Source organism: Salmo salar, chromosome ssa01 (assembly GCF_905237065.1).
Source record: "Salmo salar chromosome ssa01, Ssal_v3.1, whole genome shotgun sequence".
NCBI classification, from domain to species: domain Eukaryota; kingdom Metazoa; phylum Chordata; class Actinopteri; order Salmoniformes; family Salmonidae; genus Salmo; species Salmo salar.
This window is the reverse complement of record NC_059442.1, coordinates 158978957-158991231: the sequence shown is the minus strand read 5'-3', so window position 1 is coordinate 158991231 and position 12275 is coordinate 158978957. Positions and strand designations below refer to the sequence as shown.

At 43.0% G+C, this 12275-nt stretch overlaps 1 protein-coding gene across 1 annotated transcript in view; it reads right to left on the bottom strand.

Moving 5' to 3' along the window:
- Positions 1 to 3526: 3526 nt before the first annotated feature.
- mmp11b (matrix metallopeptidase 11b) overlaps positions 3527 to 12275 on the bottom strand; it is a 34575-nt gene continuing 25826 nt past the window's right edge. The window contains exons 4-8 of the mRNA XM_014142878.2: positions 10941 to 11074; positions 9128 to 9342; positions 8684 to 8888; positions 6078 to 6338; positions 3527 to 5860 (exon numbers count right to left, since the gene is read on the bottom strand). Coding sequence (XP_013998353.1) covers positions 5733 to 5860; positions 6078 to 6338; positions 8684 to 8888; positions 9128 to 9342; positions 10941 to 11074 — 943 coding nt within the window. The 3' untranslated portion in view covers positions 3527 to 5732. The remainder of the gene's footprint in view (positions 5861 to 6077; positions 6339 to 8683; positions 8889 to 9127; positions 9343 to 10940; positions 11075 to 12275) is intronic.

Here is a 12275-nt window from a genome sequence, read left to right as displayed (position 1 = left end):
CTATTCCCCAAAGTACCCCCCCCCCATCTAATTTCCTCCTTTGCTCACATAATACACTCTAAAACTGTAACTGTACATAGCTGAACTTTTAGGAACTTGGCAATGTCCTCTTGCCGCCTGAATAATGCATGTATAAAATAGCAGAGGTTAGGGGTCATGTGTATGTGTCTGAGCCAGTACAGGCTTGCTGTATCCTCGGGCTGCGTTCCTCCTGCTCGACATGCAGATATGATTCTCTCTCTTCAGTGTCACCATAAGGACAAGTGCAGGATACTAGCAATAACTCGGGTTCACTTCTAAAGGCGTATCTCCTTGTGATGCTCCACAGTGACCGGCACAGAGAGTGATGAGGGGTGAAGGTGAAGTATTGTGGTTTACGCTGTTTCAGTGCCTTATTGTCTTTCCATATTCCCTTCCGGAGACATTCCTAATGAAAGGATCTGGACTGCATTGTGAAATTCTGTAAAAACTGATCTACACTGAATATACAAAACATTGGGACCACCTTCTCTTTCCATGACATAGACTGAGAACGTGAATCCAGGTGAACGCTGTGATCCCTTATTGATGTCACCTGTTAAATCTACTTCAATCAGTGTGGAGGAGACAGGTTAAATGATTTTAAAGCATTGAGACATGGATTGTGTATGTGTGCCATTCAGAGTGCCTTTGAACGGGGTATGGTAGTAGGTACCAGGCGCACCGATTTGAGTGTGTCAAGAACTGCAACGCTGCTGGGTTTTTCACGTTCAACAGTTTCCCGTGTGTATCAAAAATGGTCCACCACACAAAGGACATCTAGCCAACTTGACAAAACTGTGGTAAGCATCCCTGTGGAATGCTTTTGACACCTTGTAGTCCATGCCCCGACGAATGGAGGCTGTTCTGAGGGCCAAATCAAACTTTATTTGTCACATGTGCCGAATACAACAAGTGTAGACTTTACCGTGAAATGCTTACTTACAAGCCCTTAACCCAACAGTGCAGTTCAAGAAGAGTTAAGAAAATATTTACCAAGTAGACTCAAATAAAAAGTAATAATAAAAAGTAACAAAATAAGAATAACAATAACGAGACTATATACAGGGGGCACCGGTACCGAGTCAGTGTGCAGGGGTACAGGTTAGTTGAGGTAATCTGTACATGTAGGTAGGGGTGAAGTGACTATGCATAGATAATAAACAGCGAGTAGCAACAGTGTACAAAAGGGAGGGGGAGTCAATGTAAATTGTCCGGTGGCGATTTGATTAATTGTTCAGCAGTCTAATGGTTTGGGGGTAGAAGCTGTTGAAGAGCCTTTTGGTCCTAGACTTGGCATTCCGGTACTGCTTGCCGTGCGGTAACAGAGAAAACAGTCTATAACTTGGGTGACTGGAGTCTGACAATTTTATGGGCCTTCCTCTGACACGGCCTAGTATATAGGTATATAGGTATATGCATTACCCTCTGTAATGCCTTACGGTCAGATGCCGAGCAGTTGCCATACCAGGCGGTGATGCAACCGGTCAGAATGCTCTTGATGGTGCAGCTGTAGAACCTTTTGAGGATCTGGGGACCTGTGCCAAATCTTTTCAGTCTCATGAGGGGGAAAAAGTTTTGTCGTGCCCTCTTCATGACTGTCTTGGTATGTTTGGACCAAAGGGGGGGGGTGCAACTGAATATTAGGAAAGTGCTCCTAATGTTTTGTACACTCAGTGTATATCAGAAATCTGTAGAAACCTAGTTTTGTGCTTTATCATTTTATGCCTTAGAATGTGATGCAATATACTGTACAGTGTGGACTCAAATGATTGTTTGAACTGTCCAAAACCAACACTATCTCGCAAGGCACCAAGCCTACTCCTGTTCCCTCCCCATCTGACCCATCAGTTATCCACCTCAGTGCATTGTTGTATTCATATCCAAATCTTACAAGGGGCCTTTGGCAATCCTTGTAAGCCCTTGCAGTCACCGCCTAATGAGAGAGCTCAGCCACTATAAACGTATTGAGGAAAAGACATTGAAGTTTAAGGAAAGAGAAAAGAGTGAAGGAATGGCTTGTATTGAGAGCATCTGCTTGTTCTCCTGCTGCCCACATCAAAGGAGGGATATTTACTGTAAGGCACATATGGATAATAAAAGAAAGGACGCTTCGATTCATTTCTGCTTTCTGTCAGGTTCTGTCCACCACTTTTCCATAGTGTGTATGTGTGAGTTAGGCTAATCCTTTCAACTACCGTTTATCATCTTTTCAACCCCCACTCTGTTTTGTTTATGGCAGAAGGTTTTAGTTAACAGGGAAGAATACTGGCAGCATACAGGTTTACAGTTATTCAACTCAGCCTCGCTCTGCGATGGCCGCAAAGTTTAAGTAATAGTCTCTTTTTTTGGACTTCCTGCAGCTTTCACTATGCCAAGTGACATCATCCTACACAAGGATGATAGGGATTTAGGGGAGAGTGGGGTAAATTCAGCCAAAAGGTTAAGTTGAGTCACCCTTGTTTCTAGAAAACCATTTGACCAAATATTTAGGAAGACGTCATCATTTCAAGGAGTCTGTGAAGGAAAAACTACATGGAAAAAGTAAGCAAGTTAGGTTAAAAAAAAAGTCATCAAATTAGTGTTTACATTTACATTTTAGTCATTTAGCAGACGCTCTTATCCAGAGCGACTTACAGTAGTGAATGCATACATTTCATACATTTCATTATTATTATTATTTTTTTTTCGGTACTAGAGTTTTAGAGGTTTCATGATGCATGTATCTAAACCAAAGTATATCATTTTAAGAGTGTTCTATACATCAGTTGGGGTCTCTATAAGCTTCAATATGAGGTCCTAAACCTAGCATGAAAATGCCTCCTTGTAGCTGTGTGGGCTAATATAGTCAAAATGTTTGCCTTGGGGTAAATTGAGCCAATGGTTGAGCCAATTGCAGTGTTTTCTTCCCAGTCCTAAAGCAAGGCATTATTACTGGGATATGAGGTAACAACATGGCCTATGTTTAAATTGTTAAAAAGACAAAAAAAAACAATTGTGTTGTTGTGTTTGGGAAATAAAGATAATTGTATCTCTCAAAGTTGATTATGAGCAGAAATATCCAATCAAAACATAGAGCCGTTGACACGTAACAAATTGGTGGCGTTGGGGGCCAGAGATGACATGGTTGTGGAATGTGGTCCGCAGGGGAGGAGCATGGAACAGCCGGGTTCCATTTCCAACACTGTGAGGAGGATAGATTGGTACCAGACCTGCTTTGGCACTTAGAGGATGAAGGCTTTGGGCCCCCAGCTCATAAACAAAAACATGAGCGCAGTCCGCATTAGTCCAGAACAATCCTTACATTGTCTGTACTTCAATATCATGCAGCTGATGCAATCTACATGTATTATGTTGCAATGATTAATAACATTACTGATACTGATCCAGCACTATACGAGACTGAAATGTTAGCATTTTGTGGCACGGAATTGATGTTTTCAACAAAACATGGCATGTTACTGTATGCAAGTGTATGCAAGTGAAACATTTCATTCACCAAACAAAATTTCATTTCATTTAAACCAAGAGGCTTTTTATTGGTACCAAAGAATTTATACTAAATGATTTACATAGTAAATATATATTTCGGTTAAAAAAACTATTCTAGGAAAGATAAATGGTCAGGTTGTTATGCAGGATACATGGTAAAAAAAAAACAGTGTTTACGAGACATAATTCTACAGACAATGCTCTGACACCAAAACTACCAGTGCAAGCTTTATGAAATAGTTATCTTGCAGTCAATGACATCACAATATATCAAAAAGAGTGAGGAAATGGTATCAGTGGCCTGCACTGATACATTGAAGCATCAATGACTAGCAATTGAGGCTAGCTGCATGACAAATGGTTCCACGCTACAACATGAATAAGGTTTACAGCACCATCTTGGAAGGAGCAGTTTGTAAAAGAACTGAAGGACGTTTTACCTGATGAGGTATCACCGTGACAACTTTGGATATGCAATGCTTGGCTTTCACCACTGTAAAATCATCACATCAATAAAGGGACGTTATACCGCCAAATCAAACTTTGTCAGATCTTTTCAGACCAAAAAAAACTAGTCTAATGTCAAGATGAATCTACACTCCTCCAGCTATATGCATCAACACCATTCATTTTGGATAGTGGCATATGGCTGGATCTACAAAACAGATGGCCTACTTTTGAGGTATAAAAATGTCTATCAAACATTGATTTTGGAGTGAAATATCCCTTTAACTGTTAAAGATAAAGCCCTCTATTTGAGGTACATCTTTATCTTCATTGTTGAGTCAGTTTTAGCAGCTGTGTGTGAAATAGAAAGCTCAGTGAGGCCGGAGAGAAAATGTGTGTCCCTCTCAAATAGGTTTACACTGCCACCTGATGGGTTTTGTCTAAACAATGGCAGAAAAGAAAGCAGGACTGCACAGATAAATACTTGAGACTCATCTGTGGGTAAAATATTTTTGACAACACATAAACAGCAATAAATAAGAATCAAGGCTAAACATCAAGCAAAAAAAACAATTCAGAGGGTATAGTTTGTTAAATGTACTTTTTCCTGAGAAGAGTATCATTGGCTGTCGATGGAAAGGGCGATGAGCACCAATAAGAAACATGGAACTATCACCTCACTTTTGTAGTGCACCGGTTGTAGTTTTTAAAAGGGACATATCTAAAATGTTCTACTTCATATTCATCATCTCCAGCACCATCCTGACATCAACATACTGTATGTGAAAATTGTGGTTTTCTATGTTTTGTATTAAAAAAGATAGAGGAAAATAAGTGTTTCCAATGACATCATCAACCAATTAGTAGACAATTAATAGGCAATGCCTACTCATAATTGGTTAAAAATCACATGATGCACACCGATGATGTCATGTGACACACTTAAGCTTCCTCTATCTTTTTTACTACAAAACATAGAAACGCGCCATTTTCACATATGTTGATGTTGGGGTTAGTGCTAGAGATGATGAATATGAGGTAGAATTGTTTTCACATTTCCCTTCATAGAGAAAAGTACTCATAGAGTATTGAAATATTACTGGAACTAGACTGTTCCTACGGATTTGAAATGATGAGCCAATGTAAAATGTTACTTTTAAATGCCACTGTTAAATAGTATGTACCAGAGGCTAAAGACAGTTACAAAAGGTATTGTTCTGAAAAAATAAAAACATATCGCATACCACAACTTATTATTTGATGCAGAGGTAAGCATTCGTCTTGAGAAAAAGCTGCCTATTGATTAAAATTGGGTTATGATTATAGTGAACAAAAGTATTGAAGTTACTTATCTTGAACGAAAATGTCCATTTACAAATACCAGTTGCGTACATTGTTTTTCTGTTAGCTGGCCGGTCGCTCTTTAACGAATCTCTCAAACAGTGTGCATCGATTTCAAACCAGCTATTATCATATTGTGGATGATGATGAAACTAAATGTACTCAATTCACCCTTTGAATTATGACCTCTATTTCTATTGGTCTTCAGACTGCCCCGGACCTCAGACTGGGGTCATAATGACGGTTTCAACCAATAGCATCAAGTCCTGACCTCCAGTAGACCAAAATCAACAGTCATCCTGTTTATGTTACACAATGATGTAATTGTATCAGTCTAATGTCCCAGTGGAACAACATTAGTCTTAAGAGCAAAAAAATAAAGATGGCCCTGATATTCCATTCACCTCTTGGGGCGATATGGACTCTTCCTGGCTTTATCGATAAAAGGAAGCAGGGCAGCCAAAGAAGTCCATGCCGATATAGCGGGGGTATCCTTCCAGAACCTTCACCTCCACGGGGTCAAACTTCCAATACTGTCTCCCACTCAGGAAATGAGCAAAGCCTATTAGGAAGTTAGGAGGTCAACAATTAGCTCAACGCAATTAAATGGAATTACCATGAGGTTACATGCACACACACACACAAACTGTCAGAAACACACAATACTCAGAGATATCCACATGCTTGCTATCAATAAAACTGGGAACACAACACAACATAATGGATCCTGTCCAAATACATTTTGCCTTTGACTCTTTTTGTATATCTCTGACTCTCACCATATCGGTCCTGGAAGGCTGCGTCAATGTCCTTGGGGATGCCCCTCCAGTCCTGCATGCTACGCGGGTGTGCTGTGTCCACCCGGTTCTCCAGAGGGCTGAAGCGCCAGTAGGTGCCTGACTTGAAGAAGTAGGTCTTCTGGGCCTTGTCCTCGCCCCACATGAGAGCTGCTTGGATGTCCGACACTTGAAGGCCCAGCCGACGCACTGAGTCCGGCCCCGTGATCCTCCTCTCCGCGTCAAACACCCAGTAACTGTCGCCTGTTGATGATGTCACATGTCTTTTTAGACACAGATCTGGGATTAGCCTAGTCAGTCCTAATGTTAACTATTAGGGGGATTAAATAATATAAGAAAGGGAAAGGGGGAAAGGAGGATACCTAGTCAGTTGTACAACTGAATGCCTTCAACTGAAATGTGGCTTCCGCATTTAACCCAACCCCTCTGGACCAGAGCCTGTATCAGCTGTCAGGGACGACATCTGTGCTAGGTAGACGGTGGGTCATATAAACCAGATGCTCAGGCTGAAACATGTACCTGGTGAATGGACCTAGTACTGCTGTTTCCTCTCTCTCCCTACTGCTGCTGTTTTCTCTCTCTCCCTACTGCTGGTGTCCCCTCTCTCTCCCTACTGCTGCTGTTTCCTCTCTCTCCCTACTGCTGCTGTTCCCTCTCTCTCCCTACTGCTGCTGTTCCCTCTCTCTCCCTACTGCTGCTGTTCCCTCTCTCTCCCTACTGCTGGTGTCCCCTCTCTCTCCCTACTGCTGATGTTTCCTCTCTCTCCCTACTTCTAGGAGTGCCTCTCCCTACTGCTGCTGTTTCCTCTCTCTCCCTACTGCTGCTGTTCCCTCTCTCTCCCTACTGCTGCTGTTCCCTCTCTCTCCCTACTGCTGCTGTTCCCTCTCTCTCCCTACTACTGCTGTTCCCTCTCTCCCACTGCTGTTTCCTCTCTCTCCCTACTACTGCTGTTCCCTCTCTCTCCCTACTGCTGCTGTTTCCTCTCTCTCCCTACTACTGCTGTTCCCTCTCTCTCCCTACTGCTGTTCCCTCTCTCTCCCTACTACTGCTGTTCCCTCTCTCCCTACTGCTGTTTCCTCTCTCTCCCTACTACTGCTGTTCCCTCTCTCTCCCTACTGCTGTTTCCTCTCTCTCCCTACTACTGCTGTTCCCTCTCTCTCCCTACTGCTGTTTCCTCTCTCTCCCTACTACTGCTGTTTCCTCTCTCTCCCTACTGCTGTTTCCTCTCTCTCCCTACTACTGCTGTTTCCTCTCTCTCCCTACTGCTGTTTCCTCTCTCTCCCTACTGCTGTTTCCTCTCTCTCCCTACTACTGCTGTTTCCTCTCTCTCCCTACTGCTGCTGTTTCCTCTCTCTCCCTACTACTGCTGTTCCCTCTCTCTCCCTACTGCTGCTGTTCCCTCTCTCTCCCTACTGCTGCTGTTCCCTCTCTCTCCCTACTACTGCTGTTTCCTCTCTCTCCCTACTACTGCTGTTTCCTCTCTCTCCCTACTGCTGCTGTTTCCTCTCTCTCCCTACTGCTGCTGTTTCCTCTCTCTCCCTACTGCTGCTGTTCCCTCTCTCTCCCTACTGCTGTTTCCTCTCTCTCCCTACTGCTGCTGTTTCCTCTCTCTCCCTACTGCTGCTGCTGTGCTTATAGGAGCTTCTGCTAACTGCTAGGCCTAATTGGCCCACCCAAACACTGGCTGAGCCCTGGTGGGAGGTGGAGAGTTTAGACACCAATAAAAAAACACACATCCACAGACACAAAAAGAGACACATACACGCACTCACACACACACGCCTTTGCACACATGCACACGCAGACAATTGTATATCTACACACACACACACTATACACCCTTGCAAGACTAGACCATGTTTCTGCCATCTGTCATCACTATGATCAACGCTGTTTAAATAAACTAAACCAGAGCAGAGTCGTTAAGCCGTGGATTGTTTGTGTGAAGCAACTAATATCACTTTACATTTACCCCTCTGGTGATCTGCTGTCAAATTCTTTCTTTTTAGAAGTTTGACCAAACCTGACTTCCCAGGAGGTTGGTGGCACCTTCATTGGGTAGAATGGGCTCGTGGTAATGACTGTAGCGGAATCAGTGGAATGGTATCAAATATATCAAACACATGGTTTCCAGGTGTATGATGCCATTCCATTTGCTCTGTTCTGGCCATTATCATGAGCCGTCCTCCCCTCAGAAGTCTCCTGTGTCTGACTTTCAGAAAAATGGCTGTCTCAAAGCGAAACACTTATGGTCCCACTCGGAACTGCTACCAACATGCCAGAGTCTGGTACTGCGCTCTAAGGTCCCGACTCTGGACCACACATACGCGCTGGCGACAGGGGTTTGACTCTCACTTTGGGCCTCTCCTGTCTGTTTTGAACTGTCCTGTCATAAAAATAGCTAATTTAAAAACAATTAGACACATTGCCCTATGATGAGCTACTTCTGTACTCCTTACCACGCCTGCCAAATATCAGAGCTCAAAATCAACTGCTACCAGCAGAGCAGTGGAGCCCATAGAAATACACATTACAATGGGTAAAACCCCAGACTATGGCAGGTATTCTATTTCTATGGTGGAACCCACCTTGGAAGAACCAGCTGTTTCCAGTCTTGTCTTCGTAGGCCGCATCGATGTTGTCGGGGATCCCCCTCCAGTGGCGTGTTGCTAGCGCCGGGTACCCTGCCTGCAGTTGGCCATCACGGATACGCCACACGTAGCGGGACTTGAAGAAGAACATCTCCCCTCTGATCATGGACACGGCATCAAAGTTAGTCCTGCAGGGGTCCGGCTGTGGCCAAGTCATGGAGAAAGATACAGAGTGAGCACAGGTTATGTCATGCAAAATCTAAATGGCGGAATCTCAACTCAGCCTGGAAACTTTCTTCAATCTCAACAAATTGAGTCACTGAAACGAGCATTGCGTATTAACCTACTAATATTCCAGTTGTTACCTATTTGCTCCCAACAATGGATGTGTTCACTGATAAGTTGAACTTCTATTCATTTCTTGTCATATTCAGTCCTCACCACAGTGGTTTCTATCTCATTGGTCTCTGTGATGACAGGCGGGGCTTTTCGCAGCGGGCCATACAGGTATTGGATGCCCTGCTTGTCATCGTCGCTCAGCTCCAGGGGATAGGAGAAGCTGTAGAAGGGGGACATGATGGCTCCGTCGACCAGGGAGTGCTGGAGGCCGAGGACGTGGCCAAACTCATGGGCCGCCACCTGCAGGAGATCCGTGCCTGCAGGACCACCATGGGACAAGGGTCAGTGACATTGAGACAGAGGGCATCAACCATACTTGCCTGAGCAAGATTTAGGCAAGTATCTTTAGCAATGTTTGTTCAGTATCTTCACTTATAAACTACTACCTGGAGACCGGTGCTGTTTAAGATGAGAGAGGACGATCATGTTTTTCATGAGATGGCCTATTACAGCATATTGGATGACTCTCATTCTTATTCCATTCACCCAGCTCAATGTAACATCGATAGGTTTAGGCTACTACATGATACTCACATTTTCCCTATATCCATCATGAGGTAGCTACAACCTAGCCTATGAATGGAAGTTTACAGTGTAGGTGCACAGGTCGAGAGAATTTTGAGTAATCAAAGTGACAGACATTGACACATTCAAAATCGCCTTGCCTGCATTTAGCTGATCTAGGGTGTAATCATTAGTCCAAGAGTTGCTAATGTGAGTTTCTATTGGAAAAATTCAGGTACGTTTATCCCCGTTTCGTTCCATTTGCTTCCGTTTAAGAAATGTTTATCCTCGATAGAATCGGTGGAATGAATACACCCCTGATCACACACAAACACATTCACTTTCATAGCAGCCACATAAAAACAACATGATCTCTTTGCTCGTTGTATATATAATTATTTCTCACTACTATCTACGTGCTCTCCTCCTCTCACCTTTTCCCTTCCCTTGTAGACCAGGCGAAAAAACCTTTCCAAGCCAAACCTTCATATCATGACCGCTAAACGCGACACACAGCCTACATCGTTGCCACGTCATAGTCACCATAGCTACTAGAACTAATGCATTAGCCACTACAATCATAAATTAATAAAACCAAAAGCTTACCTTTACTTGGAAGAGTTCCAGTGTTGGATAGCCATAGCCAGCTAGTAAACATAGCATCCCTCTCTGTTTGAGCCGAGTGTTTGAATAGGCTAAACTAGCTAGCTGCATTTGCTAGCTAAGTGAAAGTAAAAAAATAATACAACCAAATATAGCTAGCTCTCTCTCGCTCTCTTGCTTCTCTTTAATTTTGGAAGAAATTTGTTAAAAACTGTTAAACTATTGTCTTTCTCTCTCTCTGAGTCAACTACTCGCCACATTTTATTCACTGCAGTGCTAGCTAGCAGTAGCTTATGCTTTCAGTACTAGATTTATTCTCTTATCTTTTGATTGGGTGGACAACATGTCAGTTCATGCTGCAAGAGCTCTGATAGGTTGGAGGACATCCTCTGGAAGTTGTGATAATTACTGTGTAAGTCTATGGAAGGGGGTGAGAACCATAAGCCTCCTAGGTTTGTATTGAAATTGATGTACCTAGAGGAGGACAGAAGCTGTCCTCCGGCAACACCATGGTGATACCCTACAAACTGCTGCTGAGGCTACTGTACACCTTTATTGCAAAACATTGCGTTTTAATCAATTATTTGGTGACGTGAACATATTTAGTATAGATGTATCTTTTTTAATGTTTCACTATTTTTATTTTTATTAAATTCACTCTGGAGGACGGTCCTCCCCTTCCTCCTGCGAGGAGCCTCCACTGCTATAGACCGGTAAATTAAATAGGTTATTTCTGCTATTCACTCACCCATGCTGTTTCCCACTGTCCAACTCTCATCATAGTCAAAGTGGATGTCGCCTGCCCGGTGAGTTCTGGGGAAAAAAGCATGGGCCAGAATGCCTCCAGGACCATCGAAAGGCAGGTTGTCACCATGCCAGTACCTACACAACAAACACAGAGGCACAAGGCAGGGTGGTCAGCCATTTTATTTTAGACCAAGTTCTTTAGGGCATTAGATTCAGCTGCGGGCAAATTTTATTCTTAAGCGGATGGTCGGAGGGCCCGGAACTTAATTACAAATAATTTGTAGACTGCAATTTGACTGCAAGAATCCCAAACAGATCATTTCAAACCTTGCTTAGATTTGTATACGATCACGTCTCTCTATTATGCGTGGGAATACTTGGGAATAGAAAACTTGGAGCTGATTTCCTGGTGTTTTTACTGTCTTTTATGTCAAACTATGAAAATTCTATACTGAACAAAAATATAAACTCAACATGTAAAGTGTTGGTCCCATGTTTCATGAGCTAAAATAAAAGATCCCAGAAATGTTCCATATGCACAAAAATCTTATTTCTCTCACATTTTGTGCTAGTGAGCATTTCTCCTTTGCCAAGATAACCCATCCACCTGAAAGGTGTGGCATATCAATAAGCTGATTAAACGGCATGATCATTACACAGGTACACCTTGTGCTAGGGACAATAAAAGGCCACACTAAAATGTTCAGTTTTGTCACACAAAATGTGCAGTTTTGTCACACAGATGTCTCAAGTGTTGAGGGAGCGTGCAATTGGCATGCTGACTGCAGGAATGTCCACCAGAGTTGTTGCCAGATAATTCAATGTTCATTTCTCTACCATAAGCCGCCTCCAACATCGTTTTAGAGAATTTGGCAGTATGTCCAACCGGTCTCACAACCACGGACCATGTGTAACCACGCCAGCCCAGGACCTCCACATCCAGCTTCTTCAACTGATGAAACTGAGGAGTATTTATGTCTGTAATAAAGCCCTTTTATCGGGAAAACCTCACAGTCTGATTGGCTGGACCTGGCTCCCCAATGGGTGGGCCTGGCTCCCAACTGTTTGGGCTTCCTGCCCAGTCATATGAAATTCATAGATTCATGCCTAATGAATTTATTTCAATTGACTGATTTCCTTATTTGAAATGTAAGTCAGTAAAATTGTTGAAATTGTTGCATGTTGCGTTTATATTTTTGTTCAGTATAAAAAAAAATATATAAATATACATTTTCTTTGCTCAGAAAACTTGGGGGGCCAAGTAAAACCAACCGCGGGCCGCCAGTTTGGGAACCCTGCTTTATGGGCTTCTTACAAATCTGATTCCCATATGTTT